Source organism: Lynx rufus, unplaced genomic scaffold (assembly GCF_022079265.1).
Source record: "Lynx rufus isolate CCGP_SWC_20201006 ecotype Redwood Valley unplaced genomic scaffold, mLynRuf1.p SCAF_51, whole genome shotgun sequence".
Lineage (NCBI taxonomy): Eukaryota > Metazoa > Chordata > Mammalia > Carnivora > Felidae > Lynx > Lynx rufus.
Genome location: NW_025814869.1, coordinates 787,975 through 808,860, shown reverse-complemented (window position 1 = coordinate 808,860; position 20,886 = coordinate 787,975). Strand labels below are relative to the sequence as shown.

At 38.0% G+C, this 20,886-nt stretch overlaps 1 protein-coding gene across 5 annotated transcripts in view; it reads left to right on the top strand.

The window, feature by feature from the left end:
• LOC124527573 (gamma-taxilin-like) overlaps positions 1-20,407 on the top strand; it is a 66,166-nt gene extending 45,759 nt beyond the window's left edge. For 3 of the 5 annotated variants that reach the window (XM_047100669.1, XM_047100665.1, XM_047100666.1), the window contains 6 exons: positions 5,879-6,073; positions 8,429-8,548; positions 10,525-10,599; positions 14,768-14,860; positions 16,943-17,038; positions 18,001-20,407. In XM_047100669.1, the coding sequence (XP_046956625.1) occupies positions 5,879-6,073; positions 8,429-8,548; positions 10,525-10,599; positions 14,768-14,860; positions 16,943-17,038; positions 18,001-18,318 (897 nt within the window). In that variant the 3' untranslated portion in view covers positions 18,319-20,407. The remainder of the gene's footprint in view (positions 1-5,878; positions 6,074-8,428; positions 8,549-10,524; positions 10,600-14,767; positions 14,861-16,942; positions 17,039-18,000) is intronic. The other 2 variants (XM_047100667.1, XM_047100668.1) reach the window with 2 other exon arrangements.
• Positions 20,408-20,886: the final 479 nt, after the last annotated feature.

The following is a 20,886-nucleotide window of genomic DNA, read 5'->3' as shown; positions in this document are numbered from 1 at the left end:
CACACACCACCTACATATATATATATATATACACATACATAAATATATATATATATATATATATATGTGTGGTGTGTATATATATATATATATATATATACACACACACACACATACACACCACATCCTTATCCATTCATCCATCCATGGACATTTGGGCTCTTTCCGTACTTTGGCTATTGTTGATAGTGCTGCTATGAACATGGGGGTGCATGTGTCCCTTCGAAACAGCACACCTGTATCCCATGGATAAATGCCTAGTAGTGCAATCGCTGGGTCATAGGGTAGTTCTATTTTTAGTTTTCTGAGGAACCTCCTTACTGTTTTCCAGAGTGGCTGCACCAGCTTGCATTGCCACCAACAATGCAAAAGAGATCCTCTTTCTCCGCATCCTTGCCAACATCTGTTGTTGCCTGAGTTGTTAATGTTAGCCATTCTGACAGGTGTAAGGTGGTATCTCATTGTGGCTTATCAGGTTATTTCCCTGGTGATGAGTGACGTTGAGCATTTTTCATGTGTCGCTTGGCCATCCAGACGTCTTCCTTGGAGAAGGGTCTACTCATGTCTTTTGCCCGTTTCTTCACTGGATTATTTGTTTTTTGGGTGTTGAGTTTGGTAAGGTCTTTATAGATTTTGGATACTAACCCTTTATCTGATATGTCATTTGCAAATATCTTCTCCCATTCTGTTGGTTGCCTTTTAGTTTTGCTGATTGTTTCCTTCGCTGTGCAGAAGCTTTTTATTTTGATGAGGTCCCAGTAGTTCATTTTTGCTTTTGTTTCCCTTGCCTCCAGAGACGTATTGAGTAAGAAGTTGCTGCGGGCAGGATCAAAGAGGTTTTTGTCTGCTTTCTCCTCAAGGATTTTGATGGTTTCCTGTCTTACATTCAGGTCTTTCATCCATTTTGAGTTTATTTTTGTGTCTGGTGTAAGAAAGTGGTCCAGGTTCATTCTTCTGCAAGTCGCTGTCCAGTTTTCCCAGCACCACTTGATGAAGAGACTGTCTTCATTCCACTGGATATTCTTTGCTGCTTTGTCAAAGACTAGTTGGCCACACGTTTGTGGGTCCATTTCTGGGTTCTCTATTCTGTTCCATTGATCTGAGTGTCTGTTCTTGTGCCAGTACCATACTGTCTTGATGATTACAGCTTTGTAGTATAGCTTGAAGTCTGGGATTGTGATGCCTCCTGCTTTGGTTTTCTCTTTCAAGATTGCTTTGGCTCTTTGGGGTCTTTTCTGGTTCCATACAAATTTTAGGATTATTTGTTCCAGCTCTGTGAAGAATGCTGGTGTCACTTTGATAGGGATCGCGTTGAATATGTAGATTGCTTTGGGTAGTATCGACATTTCAACAATATTTGTTCTTCCTATCCAGGAGCATGGAATCTTTTTCCATTTCTTTGTGTCTTCTTCAGTTTCTTTCATGAGCTTTCTGTAGTTTTCAGTGTATAGATTTTTCACCTCTTTGGTTCGGTTTATTCCTAGGTATTTAATGGGTTTTTTTGTGCAACTGTAAATGGGATCGATTCCTTGATTTCTCTTTCTGTTGCTTCATTGTTGGTGTATAGGAATGCAACCGATTTCTGGGCATTGATTTTATATCCTGCAACTTCGCCTAATTCATGAATCAGTTCTGGCAGTTTTCTGGTGGAATCTTTTGGCTTTTCTGTGTAGAGTATCATGTCATCCGCGAAGGGTGAAAGTTTGACCTCCTCCTGGCCGATCTGGATGCCTTTTGTTTCTTTGTGTTGTCTGATTGCAGAGCCTAAGAAGAGTTCCAACACTATGTTGAATAACAGTGGCGGGAGTGGACATCCCTGTCTTTTTCCTGACCTTAGGGGGAAAGCTCTCAGTTTTTCCCCATTGAGGATGATATTAGTATTGGGTCGTTCATATATGGCTTTTATCATCTCGAGGTATGCTCCTTCTATCCCTACTTTCTTGAGGGTTTTTATCAAGAAAGGATGCCGTATTTTGTCAGATGTTTTCTCTGCCTCTCTTGAAAGGATCATATGGTTCTTGTCCTTTCTTTTCTTGACGTGATGAATCACATTAATTGTTCTGCAGATATTGAACCAGCCCTGCGTGCCAGGTGTAAATCCCACTTGGTCATGGAGGGTAATTTTTTCATGTATTGTTGGAGCCGGTTGGCTAATATCTGGGTGAGGATTTTTGCATCCATGTTCATCAGGGAAATTGGTCTGTAGTTCTCCTTTTTAGTGGGGTCTCTGTCTGGTTTTGGAATCAAGGTGATGCTGGCTTCATAGAAAGACTTTGGAAGTTTTTCTTCCATTTCTATTTTTTGGAACAGTTTCAAGAGAATAGGTGTTAACTCTCCCTTTAAATATTTGGGAGAATTCCCCTGGAAAGCCTTCTGGCCCGGGACTCTTGTTTTTTGGCAGAGTTTTGATTACTAATTCGATTTCTTTACTGGTTATGGGTCTGTTCATATTTTCTATTTCTTCCTGTTTCAGTCTTGGTAGTGTAAATGTTTCTAGGAATTTGCCCATTTCTTCCAGATTACCCATTTTATTGGCATATAATTGCTCATAATATTCTCTTATTATTGTTTTTATATCTGCTGTGTTGGTTGTGATCTCTCCTCTTTCATTCTTGATTTTATTTATTTGGTCCTTTCCTTTTTCTTCTTGATCAAACTGACGAGTCGTTTATCCATTTTGTTAATTCTTTCAAAGAACCAGCTTCTGGTTTCATTGATCTGTTCTACTGGTTTTTTGGTTTCGACAGCATTGATTGCTGCTCTGATCTTTATTATTTCCTGTCTTCTGATGCTTTTGGGTTTTATTTGCCGTTCTTTTTCCAGCTCCTTAAGGCGTAAGGTTAGGTTATGTATCGGAGATCTTTCTTCCTTCTTTAGGAAGGCCTGGATTGCTGTATACTTTCCTCTTATGACCGCCTTTGCTGCGCCCGCCCCAGGGGTTTTGGGTTGTGGTGGTATCATTTTCATTGACTTCCACATACTTACATTAATTTCCTCTTTAACTGCTTGGTTAGCCCATTCATTCTTTAGTAGGTTGTTCTTCAGTCTCCAGGTATTTGTTACCTTTCCAATTGTTTTCTTGTGGTTGATTTCCAGTTTCATAGCGTTGTGGTCTGAACATATGCACGGTATGATCTCGATCTTTTTGTACTTCCTTAGGGCTGATTTGTGTCCCAGTATATGGTCTATCCTGGAGAACGTTCCATGTGCACTGGTGAAGAACGTATATTCTGCTGCTTTAGGATGAATGTTCTGAATATCTGTGAAGTCCATCTGGTCCAGTGTGTCATTCCAAGCCATTGTTTCCTTGTTGATTTTTTGATTAGATGATCTGTCCATTGCTGTGAGTGGTGTGTTTAAGTCTCCTACTATTATGGTATAAATGTCAATGAGTTTTTTCATGTTTGTGATTAATTGACTTAAATATTAGGGTGCTGTTACATATGGCACATAAATATTTACAATTGTTAGGTCTTCTTGGCCTATAGACCCCTTGATTATGATATAAAGCCCTTTGCATCTCTTGATACAGTCTTTATTTTAAAGTCTAGATTGTCTGATAGATGTATGGCTACTCCGGCTTTCTTTTGTTGACCGTTAACATGACAGATGGTTCTCCACCCCCTTATATTCAATATGAAGGTGACTTTAGGTCTCAAGTGTGTCTCTTGTAAACAGCATATAGATGGATCTTGTTTTTCTTATCTATTCTCCTACCCTGTGTCTTTTGATTGGAGCATTGAGTCCATTGGAGCAGAGTTCAGAGTGAATACTGAAAGATGTGAATTTATTGCCATTATGATCCATGTAGAGTAGGAGTTTCTGGTGGTGTTCTCTGGCCCTTTCTAATCTTTGGTTGCTTTTGGTATTTCTTTATTGATATATATTTGTTTATTTATATTTATATATACACATACATATATACACATACACATGTGTATATATACATATAGATATATATCTTTGGGGTTTTTTTCCCCATCTTTTCTCCCCTCAGAGAGTCTCCCTTAAAATTTCTTGCAGGGCTGGTTTAGTGGTCACAAACTGCTTTAATTTATGTTGGTCTGGGAAACTTTTTCTCTCTGCTTCCATTTTGAATGACAGCCTTGCTGGATGAAGAATTTTTGGCTGCATATTTTTCTGATTCAGCACACTGAATGTATCCTGCCACTCCTTTCTGGCCTGCCATGTTTCTGTGGACAGGTCTGCTGCAAACCTGATGTGTCTTCCCTTGTAGATTAGGGACTTTTTTGCCTTGCTGCTTTCATGATTCTCTCCTTGCCTGAGTGCTTTCTGAATTTGACTATGATATGCCTCGTTGAGGGTCAGTTTTTGTTGAATCTAATGGGGGTCCTCTGTGCTACCTGGATTTTGATGTCTGTGTCTTTCCCCAAGTTAGTAAAGTTTTCCGCTCTGATTTGCTCACAAAACCCTTCTACCCCTATTTCTCTCTCTTCCTCTTCTGGGACCCCATGAGTCTGATGTTCCTTTTTAATGAGTCACTGATTTCTCTAATTCTTAAATTGTGCTCTTTTGCCTTAATCTTCCTCTTTTTTTCTGCTTTGTTATTCTGTATAAGTTTGTCCTGTATATCGCTGATTCTCTGTTCTGCGTCGTCCATCCTTGCCACCGCTGCATCCATCCGTGATTGCAGCTCAGTTATAGCATTTTTAATTTCATTCTGGCTATTTTTTACTTCTTTTATCTCTGCAGAAAGGGATTCTAATCTATATTCAACTCCAGCCTGTATTTTTATTATCATGATTCTAAATTCTGGCTCAGACATCTTGCTTGTATCTGTGTTGGTTAAATCCCTGGCTGTCATCTGTTCGTGCTCTTTCTTTTGGGGTGAATTCCTTTCGCGACTTCTTGCTTACCAGGTTCACTTCTCCATGCTGCGTACCTGCTGAATTCTGTGGTTCAGGTTGTGTGGATTGTTGTGTTAATCCTGCAATCAGTTTTCTAGGTGTGTAGGGTGGTTTCGTGTTGGTCTGGCTGTATTTCATGGACGCAAGACACACAAAAAGCTTCCATGGTGTTCCACCATCTTGGCTCCCCCCACCCCCAAATTTAGATTTAATAAAAGTGGATTTCCCCCTACTTATTTCAGTTTAACATTTGGACCAGACTGATAGTTGTTTGGGTAAATGTCTTTTGATGATTGTTTCCTGGGAATAATTGAAAGTAAGCTTTTTTCAAATTTTTTTTTTTATTAAAAAAATTTTTTTAGTGTTTTATTTATTGTCGAGAGAGACAGAGAGTACAAACTGGTGAGGGAGCAGAGGGATAGGGAAACAGAGAATCCAAAACAGGCTCCAGGCTCTGAGCTGTCAGCACAGAGCCTGACACGGAGCCTGAGCTCACAGACTGTGAGATCATGAGCGGAGCAGAAGTTGGATGCTTAACTGACTGAGTCATGCAGGAGTCCCAAAAGTAAGCTTTTAAAATAAAGATTACATTTGTCCCTTGACCTCCAGGAAATGGAAGGTTGACTCAGAAAGGAAGCTGCTATATGGGCCATCCCTCTTCATACTCATCTAGGATGATGCCCTACCAAACCAATGAGGAGAACAGTTGGAAAAATAATGAGGCAGCATCTACTGTGTGAAGTACCATACTTGTATTTTGGGTAGTAAGGTCTGCAAAGTCAAAGAACACTTAATTTTGTAGCAGGTCAGTTTGTTTCTCCCTGATTAATCTACTAAGGAAATATGCTTTTAAATCAGAGATGTTTGGTCATAGATGAAGAGAAGGGATTGTTAGTGAGAAGCAACAATTGGGGCATCTTTACAGGAACCCACATAGTAGCAACAATTTTAAAGCACTCAGTGTAAAAGTTTATTCTATACCAGTAACATAAGTTATTTTGGATAATAAGGAAGAAAATATGCAGCAGGCACAAGAAGAGGAAGAACATCGTAGAGAAGCAACTGCACGTTTCCAGTTTACTTTAAGTGAAATTCAAGCACAGCTGGAACAACATGACATACACAATGCCAAACTCCGCCAAGAAAACACTGAACTAGGAGAGAAGCTGAAGAAGCTCATTGAACAGTATGCACTGAGAGAGGAGGTAAAAGTGTTTTGTTCAGTGACACAGCATCTTGTTACTGTGAAAACCTTTTCACCATTATTACTGAAGATTATTGTCACAGGACAATATTTTAGAGCTTTTATGTATGGATAGTAGTAAACAGTCAGGAATTTATTAGGAAAATGTTAGACAACAGTGTAAACTAAAAGACTGATTGGGATCATCACTGATGACCCAGGGATCTGTGGATTTGGATATGTGAGGTGTATCGAGTGGTACTTGTTTTCCATGTGATACTGGAAGATAGCAATTTTAGTATACAGACTGTTTTTTTCCATATCCAGTCAAAGAGTAAATAAATATTTGGTGCCCAAATATCTAATATCTCTGACTTCCATGATAATCTATCATAAATCTATGATAATACAATCTATAGTACCATTGCATTTTACATACTATAACTTTTGGAGAGAAACTTCTTTTAACTAAACACCCAGCCTTCTTCTTGGTTGCCACAGACACAGTGAAGTTAAGGTGAGTGTACAGTGAATCATTTATGCCTGCAGAACCCCATCACTGCAGTTATTTTACAAGCTAATCTGGAAGTTCTGTGGTGTCTACCTTAAAAGGAAATTGGTGATAGCATGCTCATTAGTTTTCCTTACTTTCTGAGCTCAAGTGTACAGGCTAAGAGCTTTGGGTTTTCCAAAGAGCACATTCCTCTGCCTTTGTTATATTTTAAGGGTAGTAAAATGTTCAATTATGTGTGTTGAACTCCTTACATAAGTATATTTAAACTGCTAATTAGAAAAGATTGGTGACAATTAAAAATGGTTAAAATGATAAATTTTTAAGTGGTATATTTTACTACCAGAAAAAGCCCCTAAACGAAGCCAGCAACAATGGCTATGTAATTTATCCAGTTTCAATTCAAAGTTTAGGTTGTTTTAACTTAGTTTTACTTATCTCCTTTGAAAACAGTTTAAAGATTTTGAGCATTTTTCTAACCATTCTCCTTATCTTTTAACAGCAAATCTGTGTTTCAAGCAAATCCAAGATGTCATATTATTTCAGCCAGCATTATTTGAATGCATATCTTGAAAAGACAAGACTCTTTTGAAGCAGAATCACAGTACCATTTTCATACCAAAATATTTATCAGTAATTACTTTCCCAACCACTTCATCATTGCTCATATTTTTCTATTCCCCAACCCCCTTTTGAAAATTCTTTGAATGAGATCAAAAAGGTTTATACATTTCATTGGATGTTACGTCTCAAGTCTTTTTTTCACATATAGGTTTCTGTCTCTGTATTTCCTCCTTGCAGGGTATTTATTGAAGTAAATTTTGTGAGGCATATAGAGTGGATTTACTTTTCACTAAATTTGTTTCATAAAGCCCTCATTTTCTTATTTTGTTTTCATTTTGTTGTTGCAACAAATGACACCTGACTTCATTATTAAAGTGACAAATTTTCAAAGTGTATGTTCAAGTTACATTACCTGTGAGCCTTGTTTGTGTTAGGTATTACAGAAGTGGTGGCGTTGAGCATATAATTTAATGATGTAATTTGCAGTCAAAGACAAAAATGTAACCACTCCTCAAAACTTAATTAGATTATATATTATTAACTACCATTTCTTCCTATCACATGGAATATGGAAACTAAAAAGTTTTAATGTTTTTCCATCAGAGAAGGATGTTCTGATGACTTTATTTTACAGAAATACTACTTAACAATTTAGTTTGGATTTGACAGTAACCTCTTTTCTTACCAAGGGTCTAGTATGTTCTAGACACCAAGCATGTTAAATATATTAACCACTTCATTGATTTTTACAAACACTTTAGGAGGTACATGTGTGGTTGTCCATGTTTAAGGATAAGGAAACTGAGATTCGTCAAAGGGCAGAATTTGTCCAGGGCCATCCACTAAGCCTAGATTTGACCCCCGGCCATTCATACCATTATATTATACTACTGTCTATACTGAGAAATTTGGGAAAATTTAATAACAAGAAAATAATGCCCAGGAATTGTGTGTGTGATGAATGGTTTCAAGTTTGATCTCTTTACCCATCTTTTTTTTTCTTAATAGTTTAAGCCTAATTTTCAATGTAGAGCAGAAACAGGCAACACAAAGCTGTTGATTGGGTTGGATGGATTCAGGTTAGGGGCCAGAGGGAATCATGTCTGCAAGTGTAGAGTGGTTTGCAAGGTGATGTGAGTAGATGCTTTTGTGTGTATGAGCACAGAAAGCTCCAGTGTAATTAGTTATGGTGGTATAAGCAGGAATAACAGGGAAGTAAGTTATTGTAACTTGTGTTGTATCTCCTAACCTATGTATACCCTTTTTCACTAAGTGATAGAAGAAATTTTATATTTTCTATAGCATATTAATAAAGTGTTCAAACATAAGGAACTGCAGCAACAGCTTGTGGATGCCAAGCTTCAGCAAACAACAGAGCTTATAGAGGAAGCTGATGAAAAACACCAAAGAGAAAGAGAATTTGTAAGTTCTGTGTCCTAAAAACATTATTGCCATAATTGTAGACAAAATGATTTAAAACACATCATTCAATATTTACATAGAAATGGGGATGAAATTTGTTTTTTTAATATCAAGATGTTAGAATGCATTCAACTTTCCTGGTAAAACTTTCTTATAAAACATAGGCTTGGTGGGGCGCCTGGGTGGCGCAGTTGGTTAAGCGTCCGACTTCAGCCAGGTCACGATCTCGCGGTCCGTGAGTTCGAGCCCCGCGTCGGGCTCTGGGCTGATGGCTCAGAGCCTGGAGCCTGTTTCCGATTCTGTGTCTCCCTCTCTCTCTGCCCCTCCCCCATTCATGCTCTGTCTCTCTCTGTCCCAAAAATAAATAAACGTTGGAAAAAAAAAATTTTTTTTTAAAAAAACATAGGCTTGGAATATTAGACCAAATTAGTGGAAAGACATGAACATGGTGATTTTATCCTGTGTACAATATTATCTTGATTTTTAGGTAATGATCACCAGATTCAGGAATGTGGCAGATACTGGCAAATTAGGCCTCCACGGCTACAGGCAATTAAATTTCATACCAAGTTTACTGAACCTGGGTCTCCTAGAGCCTGGTACATTTTCTCTTAAATAAGTAACTTGAAAATAGGCACACTGTATTTCACTCATCTGGTATAATTTCCCAGTAAACTTTGCAGAATTTTTTATTTCCTTAATCGTGCAGCATGGGTAAGTACTCATGTTATTTTTCCTGTCAGTAATTCGTGAACATAGTGGAATCTTATGATTAAGACATGCAAATGAAACTCTATATGCTTAAGTTAAATAAGCATATATTTATGGACTATTCCATTCAGCATTTTACATTTTATTTTAGTGATCTAGACACTGAGGTAATCATGGTATGGAACACTCAGGAACTGAATGGTGAGGAAATGAACAATGCATACTAAGTGTGAGTCTAGGATTTAGAGAGATGGATTTTGCAAAGTATAGACATCTTTAGTGCAACCCAACAGTGACATTTGATGTATAATTGAAGGAACTGTTTCATTTCCAACATGGAGTAAAAAGTGTGTGCATGTGTATGTGCATACATAGATACGTATACATAAACATGCACATACATACATGTATTACATGTATATACTTTCTTGTTGGTTTGAAAACCTTTAAGACTGGGGCGCCTGGGTGGCGCAGTCGGTTAAGCGTCCGACTTCAGCCAGGTCACGATCTCGCGGTTCGTGAGTTCGAGCCCCGCGTCGGGCTCTGGGCTGATGGCTCAGAGCCTGGAGCCTTTCCGATTCTGTGTCTCCCTCTCTCTCTGCCCCTCCCCCGTTCATGCTCTGTCTCTCTCTGTCCCAAAAATAAATAAACGTTGAAAAAAAAAAAAAAAAAAAAAAAAAGAAAACTAAGACTTATTTGCCCCATGTATGACATTTTTATGTCAGAAGTTCAAAAACAATTTCACAACTGCCTACTGTACAACTTCACTATATAATTTTCTTGAAAGCGCAGGTGTGAAAACCAGACCCTCCTCTTCCCCATTTGAAAAAAAGTAATCAGAAGCCTAATCTGTTTCACTGCTTTGCTCTCTCTATATGCTTTCTAAACTGGCTCATCTTGTGTCTCATGGCGTAGCAACATTACCACCTTGATAATATCAAGATTTCCATCCCTGTTTTGTGTGTCTGAGGGTACATGCCTGATTTCTCCTACTATTTGACTGTGAGTTTTATAAACCTTAGTATGCCTCCAGGGTACTTTTTTTCCTTAAGCAGTTTAAAGATTTTTCCCACAGTCCTAAGTGTTAACAAGTGCTGTAGATCAAAGATGGAAGTACTTGACAATTTGGTATAATAGGATGTTTGACCTGTGATTCTTGCTAAAATAGAGGAAACACTAAGCCTAAATAAGTATCTGGTCATTTGACATTTTAGTCATATGTGTAATTACTATTAGTATTTTCCCAGAATGTTTCTGTTTTCTAGTTATTAAAAGAAGCAACAGAATCAAGGCACAGATATGAAGAAATGAAACGGGAGGAAGCACAATTAAAAGAGCAGGTAACTTTACAACAGGGGATAGTAGAATTTATGAATCTTCTTGTTCCCAGTGAATGCCAGCTAGAACTGAAAACTAGGTCTTTTGACCTCTTAGAATGTTCCTCTTATGGTAACTAACTCATCATGAGTTGACTAGGACTTCTCTCAAATCAGCACCGTGAGTCCTGTGTCCTCCAAAACCCCTTAGTCCCTAGCAAATCTGGAGGGCTAGTGAGCCTGTTTTCAGTGTCTCCTTTCTACTATTCTAGATATTTTCTCCTGTGTCTTTTAAAGTTTGTTCCATGAGGAAAGTAAAACAGGGAGAAAATACATATTTTGTGTATGTGTAGTTTTTAAAATCTTCATCTGCTTACAGATGTGTGTGTGTGTAGTGTTTGTTTCTTTGTTTATTTTTAATATAATTTATTGTCAAGTTGGCTAATATACAGTATAGACAGTGTGTTCTTGGTTTTGGAGGTAGATTCCTGTGATTCATCATTCATTGCTTAAATACACACCCAGTGCTCATCTCAGCAAGCACCCTCCTCAATGCTCATCACCCATTTTCCCCTCTCCCCTGCTCCATCAACCCTCAGTTTGTTCTCTGTATTTCAGTTTCTTATGATGTGCCTCCCTCCCTCTCTGTAACTTTTTTTTTCCATACCTTTCCCCCATGGTCTTCTGTTAAGTTCCTCAAGTTCCACATATGAGTGCAAACATACGATATCTGTCTTTCTCTGACTGATTTATTTCACTTAGCATAAAACGCTTCAGTTCCACCCATGTTGCTGCAAATGGCAGGATTTCATTCTTAGTACCACGTAGTATTCCATTGTGTATATAAACCACAATTTCTTTATCCATTCATCAGTTGATGGACATTTAGGCTCTTTCCATGATTTGGCTATTGTTGAAAGTGCTGCTATAAACATTGGGGTACAAGTGCCCCTATGCCTCAGCCCTCCTGTATCACTTGGGGCAATTCCTAGCAGTGCTGTTGCTGGGTCAGAGGACAGTTCTATCCTTAATTTTTTGAGGAACCTCCACACTATTTTCCAGAGTGGCTGCAGCAGTTTGCATTCCCACCAACAGTGCAAGAGGGTTCCCGTTTCTCCATATCCTCGCCAGCATCTGTAGTCTCCTGATTTGTTCATTGTAGCTACTCAGACTGGCGTGAGGTGGTATCTCAGTGTGGTTTTGATTTGTATTTCCCTGATGAGTAGTGACCTTGAGCATCTTTTCATGTGCCTGTTATCCATCTGGATATCTTTTTTGGAAAAGTGTCCAACAATAGTCATGTCTTCTGCCCATTTCTTTACTGGATTATTTGCTTTTTGGGTGTTGAATTTCGTAAGTTCTTTATAGATTTTGGATACTAACCCTTTGCATGTGTGTTTTTTCAGTGAGAATTGAGATTCTTTGTTTTTGAGTTCAGCCTTATGTTGTCCTATTTCAGTCTCCTATATGGTTGCTTTGTGTGGAGTAAAGGAAGCAGATACTGCATCTCACTTCAAGAAAAGACAGAGGAAATATTGTGCCTCCCTCTCTGAAAGTTTACTAATATCTACCTGTATTTTTATAGACAGGAGCAATTAGGTATTTATCCATATAATTTATTCTTTTAGTTAACCAGGGTTACATTCTATTGAAAAACATGTCACCTGTTGAAAACTTTATTATGGAATGTTTAACATAATGATTCTCTTAATTAGTCCTAAAATTCACTAATATATTAAGACTGGCACACGTCTTCATGAGCAACCAACCCTTCTGAGTCCTCTTTATGTCTTTGGGAACAGTTTTTAGTGGGTTATTAGTGATAAAACTAGCCTAACTTACAGTGAAAATTGTACAAAAGTCAAATATGAAAAGGCTTTTGAGCTTTCCAACGTAAGTTATGACCAAGTGGGCTTGCTTCTAGAAACTTTAAACCTGTTACTTATTAGCCCTGTAAGGACACTCAGAGGTGCATGTAACTGGAGAAAAGAATTGATGTGGAGAAGGTGTACAAAGTCTATGAACAGCTTTGGAAGATGTTCTTTAATTGTGGGGGGTCATTGACTATTTCTCGAGTGCAAGTTGCCAGAACGCTGCCTTACCAGGCTCCCAGGCATCTCGGAATCTGTTGGACTGTTCTCATTGCAGCTTCTTTTGTCTGTGGTCTCTGAAACCCTGGGCCCTGTTGCCTGATCATTAGTTTCTTCCTTTGCTACCACATCTCCCTTTTCAAAGTCCATAAATGTGGCTGTCCTTGGTCTCATTCTATGCTGTTACCATGTCAGTTTCCACCATTTATTGAGGATAGATTCTAATTGGTGTGTGTTGACATATTGTTCTGTAACCCAGGCATGTAAGGCCAGGTGTGATGGTAGTTGTCGCTTACTAACCACCTACTGTGGACCAGCATTGAGAACTCAGATGGGACAGTCTGCCTGGACCATGCCTAGACTGCCATTAACTTCTAATGCCTCTCAAGTGCCCAGACTGCTCCCTTTGTCTCCCTAAGCAGCACCATTGCTCCATCTCTAGGTCATTGGCCCTGCCAGTATGTACTCTTCCACACACTGCTCATAATGGAGGCCTCTTGAACTTGCTCCTGAGTTTGTATTCAGCCAGGCCCTTGCCTTCCTGTTTCTGTGGGCATGATTTGGTCATCCTATATTTACTTTGTCTACCCTTTAGCCTTAACGTGCTTTTCCCCATATGGCCCATGCCACAAGATTACTGGGTGGACTGGTTCCATCATACTCTTTCCTATCCCTTTCCCATTCTTTTCATGTGGTTCTGTTTAATAGTCCTCATATAGCACTGGTGCAAATGGAAAGATAATTTGTGCTATTTCTTGGCATCTGATTGTCTTTCATTCTTTTTTGCTTTTCTTGGGCAAAACACTGTATTGCACAGAAATACAGAACAAAGAGGCATGCTCTTTCCTCATCCTGAGCATAGTGTATGTATGTGTTGTATTACTGTTACATATAATATGTAGCATATAACCTATGGACAAGATCTATGTAATTTAAAAAAAATATATATGTGTATATATATATATGTATTATATGTTTATAAATGTATAAATACATTTATATTTAGAGGTGGTCTCCAAAGGGCTTCCCCCACCCCGATGTGCATGAACCAATTCAGCCCAACCTCAAGCCTAACTCAGCATTCACCCGTGTAAACGTTTCTGTTCTGCCCACTGCTAGGAGAGCTCCTCCTTCCCTTCCCCCAACTCCCTTCTGTGGGGAATAAAAATGTGACTCAGCATTCTGTGTTCTCTTTGTGCTGCTCAGTTAGCATTATCTTCCTAGGTAAAATGAAAAATAATAATTTTAAAAAAGTTCCTTGAAGGTGGGAATTAAAAGAAGAATTGGTGTCTCTACATGAATTTAACTTTCCTTTTTCTCAACTATACTCCCACTAAATTCTTTGTCCTCCATCCAAACCATTTTCAACTTCTGTTTTCTTTTCCTGCCTATATTAAGGAAATATTCAGCCTTGATATCAAGCTAAGAACGATGCAAGCTAGTGATCTTTTTCCAAGAATAGTTTTTCAAACGTGAGGACAAGGGATGGTGCATAAAATGCTACATTTATATGAAATTTATAGTTATATGAAATGTTTAGTTTTTATTACAGTTCATGGAGTACAGATCCTTAACATTTGAGTGTTTTAAACATTTGCAGTTATATTAAAACAAGATTTCCATAAGTTTCAGAGCATTTCAGTGGGTTAGCAAGAATTTAAGCCACGTATTACGTGTGCCCAAAGGTTTGCTGATGCATTTCTTCTTCTTTGTAGCACATGTAATAAGTGACTAATGTTTAGCCACATTATGTTCCTTTGCAAGTCGTTGGGATTCTAAATGATCTGGAACTCAGAATGTTTGATACCTTCTCTATTTCTTTCTCTCTTGCTCTCTTTCTCTTTCTTTCTCCCTCTCTCTCTCTCTCTCCTTTCTGCCTTCCTTCCCTCCCTTCCTCCTTTTCTTGCTCCCTTCCTTTCTCTCTTTCCCTTCCTTCCTTCCTCCCTCCCTCCCTTCCTTCTTTGCTTCCTCTCTCTCCCTTCCTTCCTTCCTCCTTCCCTCCTTCTTTCTCTCTCCCTCTTTCCCTCCCTTTCTTCCTCCCTCCCTCCCTTTTTTTTTCTTTTGTTTTTTTTCTGTTCTTTCTCTTTTCTTTTTTCTTGTAGCTTTCTCTTTATATGGATAAGTTTGAAGAATTCCAGACTACCATGGCAAAAAGCAATGAACTCTTCACAACCTTCAGGCAGGAAATGGAAAAGGTATTTACATGAGTTTAGTAGAGTATTAGTATGAAGTTTGTATGTCTTAATTTTAAGCATAATAATGACTTGGATGAGTTTATATTGAATGAATGTAATATTTTTGTTTCCTGATCTTCACCTGGCATATGCAGGCATTTTGCCCTGAACTTACCCCAAGTTGCTCAGGATATTGATACTCTCAAAATTCTATCATCATTGACGATAACTCTTTTATTGAAGATAACATGTTGTTAGAAATAGATTTTCTTTTAAAAGATCACCTCTGATGATCCCTGACCAGTTCTTTCACAAGCATTATGTAAATTATACGTTAAAAATGGAGGCCAAGGGAAGTGATGATATATTTTTGGTTGGAATAGATTAGTTCTGAGGATCTAGTTATGCTGAATGTATTTTTACACTTCTAAAATTAATCTTTATACACGCGATATACGGGGACACACATCCTTATATAATTTTAAAATACTGTCAAAATTCAGTGTAGAAAAATGTTTGGGATTATTTCAGCTCAGAATATGAGCTAAGTGTCAATTTTAGAGTACTGTTACCTGCTTCTAACCCAGATAACAAGGAACCACCTTAGTATGTGAGGCTGAGTTCAGTTATTGCATTGTGTAACCTCTGTGGGGCAAGCTATTAGGATGGAATTTCCCTTTTTAAAATTGGGATTTGAAAAGAAAGCATGGTCAGTAGACAATAAATAAATAAATAACAATGCTGGATTGTTATTAGAATTTACACAGTGGTTGAGAGCACGTGCTCATTAGTCAGATTTCTTGGATTAATAATCCTGGGCAGTCATTTATGGTAGGCCTTGGACAAGTTTTTTTCTGTTCCTTCGTTGTTAAAAATGGGAATAACAAAAGTATCTTCTGTACTTCAGACACTGCTTAGCCATGTTAAATTAAGTACTCCAGGTACCACCATCAAGGAGTTTTACACCCAGTAGTGTGTACAATTCAGTGAGCAGCAGGTGTGTTGTGCCTACCAGTCTTTTCAGCTGAGTGCTCCAGTGGAAGGGAAGTTGTTCTGTCTTCACAGAGAAGGTGTTAGCTGTACTGTACCACTTGAGCACCACAAGGCAGAGCAGCTTAAGATGGGGACTCCCTGGAACACATTCCTCTCTGCTGGAGACTGTAGAGATCACAGTTGTCAGCAGTGAAGTCTGATCTTCCATGAGCTCCTCCTACAGCCTTGTCCGACTCTGTTCTGTGGGACTTTGGTGGGGAATTAACTGTGGCACAGGGTATTGGCTCTGCCTTATCCTAGTTTCCCTTCACAGTGCATGACATAGTATATCTACTTGGGACAGTGCTTGATGTGCAGACCAACAATAAAGGAATTTTGGAAAGATGGGTGCTTGAGGGGCATAATAACTGAATCTAATTCTGAATTTCTGAAAATTGGGATCCTGTCGCATTTATTAAGAACACTTGTTTTTACACCCATTTTATCTTTAATAAAAGCTGAAATAGGATAGTCTTGTGAGTTGTGAGGATGAGTAAAGCTAAGGATTTAATAATTTTAATACCTTTCCTGATCACTTACCTAAATTATCTGGCCTCTACTTCTGACACTGATAGCATTTTAGATTCTTAGTCTCCTTAGAAGCTGAGAACATCTGTTTTTGCAAAAATCAGATTAATTAGTTTAATGTACTGTCTCTACAGATAACTCAAGAACATAGACTTTTTTTTCTATAGGATTTAGGAAGAAGGTGGTTCTCTCCCTCTAACTGAAATAAATGGCAGTACAATCTGATGTGAAAGCATTCAGAGTGTGGTGGTATTTCAAGTTTCCATATGCTGTTTCCTCTGAAATTGAGGAGATCAAATTTGTTCTTCTCATAATACGAAAACTCCTTCCTACTTTGGTTCTTGCTGCTGCCACCACGACAAGGGCTTCTGTTAGCTCTGCTCACAATAGACAGGCATAACTGCTTTTAGCAAGACATACACAGCTATCAGCTGGTTGAGGATAGTGCACTGATGAGGGAAGGGAGGAACATTATACAATATTTGAGGGGTGGGTCAAGGAATGCAAATTAGAATTTAACTTTGCCATTGTGTTGATTCACAGATGACAAAGAAAATTAAAAAGCTGGAAAAAGAAATGATAATGTGGCGTACCAAATGGGAAAATAATAATAAAGTACTTCTGCAAATGGCCGAAGAGGTGAGAAGGTTTTACGTGAATGCATAGTGAATTTCATTGATTTCAGTACTAGGGCAGGCTGGAACTTCTGGTTTGCTGAGTAACTACAGATTTACTTATGTGGTCTCTTTCCTGTGGTAAGTTAGGTTCTCTTAGGTGAGGTATCAAACTTCTTTCCCAGTTAATTAGCTCAGAGTTGTGCTGTGGACACCTGTAAATTGGAGTAAGTAGATTTTGCTGTCCACTATAGCAAACTTAGCTTATACAGACTAAGGCTTGTTAAACAGGATACTGTTCCCCATCATAGCTTTTGATTCATTACATCAGAGGTGTGGCCTGAAGTTTTGCCTTTCTAAATGTGTCCAGGAAGTTCTCCTGTTGGTTCAGAAGGCACAACTTGAGAGTCACAGTTTTGCAGGGAAGACACCTTTATTCAGACTTCCCATGGAGAGAGCACAAACTTTTAACTCAGTTGCTTTCTACCTTGACTTGCTCATCTCTGAAAGGCAGCAAACTACTTTTTGTAAGGTTTGCTATAAAGAAAGCTGAAGTAAGTGTATTCCATTTGCAATTACTAAATTTCTCAGGTTCATAAACTTCGTGGGACTAGTTATAACATTTCATGAAAGAAAATATTAGGGTTTCAAAATGGTGGAAAGGAAGAAAAATTGAAGAAAGAAGACTGTACTCTTATTTCTAGCATTTTAAATTAAAATAATTAATTTTATTCATTCGTTATTAAGTCAACATAAAATTAACTGAAAATCAAGAAGTGCATTTTGGTTACGTTAAAGAAACATGACAAAAGAGTATTTAATTTTTTGCATTGTTCCAGAATAATTACATTTTCAGCAGATGGTAAAAGGTAGTTGACAGTGTGGCACAGATTTCTTTTTTTTCTTTTGTAGACAATAATGTACTCTGTATTTATATGTAGAATGGTTACATGAATTCTCTCCTCTCCACCCCTCCCAACTCCCCAGAAAGCTGTGCATGATAAAGAGTACACGGCCTTTCAAATAAAACTGGAACGGTTAGAGAAGCTGTGTAGAGCTCTTCAAATGGAAAGAAATGAGCTCAGTGAGAAGGTGGAAGCCCTCAAAGAGCAGGTCTCTGTAAATGCAGTGGATGTAGATTTAGCCACATCTGTGACACAGTCCTGCACTGGTGTTGTTTCTCAGAAGGAGCTGAAGACTTCTAGAAGAGCTCCAGGAGTGTACCTGGAGGCTAAGCTTCAGGGAGCAAATGAAACAAAACGCAACTCCAAAGACCCTTTCTACATGATCTCTTCCAGGCACTGATTCGGTTGAGTCAGATGAAGTGTGACCACTGTATTGAGTGGTATTTTGTGTATCAGTTTTCTGTAGTAGTTACTATTAGTTTTGTGATGAAAATGTTCTTTTTCTATTATATATGTATTTTTAAAGAACTATTGGACTGTGTGGCACAGGAGGCTGCTTAGTAGTTTTGCATTGTTTTAATGTGTACAGTTTCCACAGCTGTATTACATATCTGCCTTACTAATCTTTTATTGGAATACATGTTTCATCCTTTCACTGTGTTCATTTGCCTTATCCCTGCCCTTGTGTTATTATCATAATTAAATTGAGCGGTTGTTTCAATGGTGGTTTCCCTATGTGAAACCTAAAACTAATTTAAACTCTCTATTCCACTAATACAAAAGAGAGAAAATATAAAGATGATTAGTTTTGTCTAGTAGCTCATTCAAATGTCAAGTGGAAAATAAAGCAAGTGTGGGATAGGAAACAAGTGTAGCATATTTGACATAGGTTCGGTTTTTTGGTAATATTTTTTATCACTTGCAAACCAAGATGACTGTTAAGTCTTGTCTTGACTTTCTCAAGGTTGTAGCAGAATATGATTATGAGGTTGTCACTTGTAAACAAAATAGCATGTACACGCAAGTCATTGGACAAACAGGTTTAATGCTTAAGTCACTAAAAATGGTTCTACTGCTTTGGTTTCAGCTTAGAACACATGTGTTTAAAGAAAAAAAATTATCTAGATCTCTCCATTTACAATGGCAAAATTTCTGGGCTTTGTAATTTTGTTTGTTACTTTGTTATTTCAGTTTTTGAAAGTTACTTTTATTTATATGTTCCTGTCACATCTATGACCTTAAATTGGTTGAAAATTGAAGATTACCTGATAGGTAAAATAGCCTGCAGTGTGAAGTATTTGCAAACTTTCACTACTGACCATGATAATCAAGGGACCAGAGAGTTAAGCAAAATAAATTTACATGAAATTTGACATCCTTAGTTAGTCTGCCAGAAGTAGCAAGTCCACACTTCACCGTTCAACAGTTTTTTAAAAGTGTCTCCATCAGCTACTAAATGAACTGTTGGACCCACTACTTTGCGGTGAGTGGGGGTATGAAGATTATGTGTCAGAACTACAATTCACCTTAAAATTAATTCTAGTGATCATATTTCACCAGAACAGTGCAGCATGTAAGTTCTTAACATCTTATTAACGTAGTTTTGTGGCCCCATATTTCTTTGTGATACTTACTTTGTGGGGAAGGCAAATCTTGGGCTGAAAGCAATGTGGTTCAGAGCATTTGCTCTGCTGTTTTGGATCTAATAGGTATATATTAGATATCATTGTGTGAAATGACATAAGACATGGAAAGCCTCTGGAATCTGTTTGGGAAGCATTTGCTTTCCTTTCAGAACTTTTCCTGTGGTTAAAAAGGGAAAAAGAACCTTATGGAAAGGACTGCCTTCCAAATGGCTCTGTAGTGTGTACTACCTACTATATTCTAGAACAGGAGCCGTCAGACCATCTCTATCTTGACTAGGGCTGCTTTCATACTATAGCTATCATGTTGAGCAATTCTTATGTATTTACTGTCTGACCCTTTGTCAACCCTGTTAAAATACCCTGCAGCTGACCCAGGAAAAGCTTAAATGTTGCAATCAGTTAAAATATACTTGTTGCACCATTTTGTGGAACCTTCTGGAGTTGTCAAATCAGTAGCGTCATTGGAATCCACAGTGTAGAAAAAAACATGGCTCCACACAGACCATTTCATCTTCATGTGTGTACGAATACATTTTGTGGCTATAAGACCAATACGTTTAAATTATGTATAAACTGTCTTATCATACCTGGTTGTCACAGCTCATTTCTCAGGTGTTACAGAAATATCTACCTCTTTCAAACTATAACTGAACATAGCCCAAAAAAGGACGCAGTGCTAAGTAAACTGCTTTATTTTTACAGCTAACATGTTTCATGAAGAAACAGAATTGATGAAGAAGTCATATTTTGCTTTTCACAGTCATTTTGTAGAAATTTTTCACTAATGTGAGTCTTATTTTGTCTATGCTGTAAAGTTGAATAAATATGTGATGATTAATTTAACAACCTCTGTATATCCTTTATACTGAATGTGACTTCCCTGGTCTGGTAACATTCAAGCTCGGAGATAATTGTAAATAGCTGACTTCTCAGGTTTTAAAACACAGCTAATTATCGTACAATTAAATGAGTATGGGATGGAGGAGATACCTTTTGATGTTGGTAACACAAATTTATTCCACCAGAGCACTGTAAGCACCACCCACCACCACCCCCATCCTACACAGTAAAGTAGGTGATTCTGGATGATGTCTAGAAGATGTAACTTCTGGCAGGACTTTAAAAAACTGCAAGAATTATGAATATCTCAGATCTTAGCAGATCTTATGAAGGCACACTTGTATACAGAACTTTTTTTGTGTGTCCTTTTAATGAATTAGTTGTTGATAAGAAAAAGCACAGTTTACTGAATCCTATATAAGCAAGTGAGTGAGTGTTTTCTAGCTGAACAAGCTGGGAGAAAGCTAGTATTTGAGTACCTT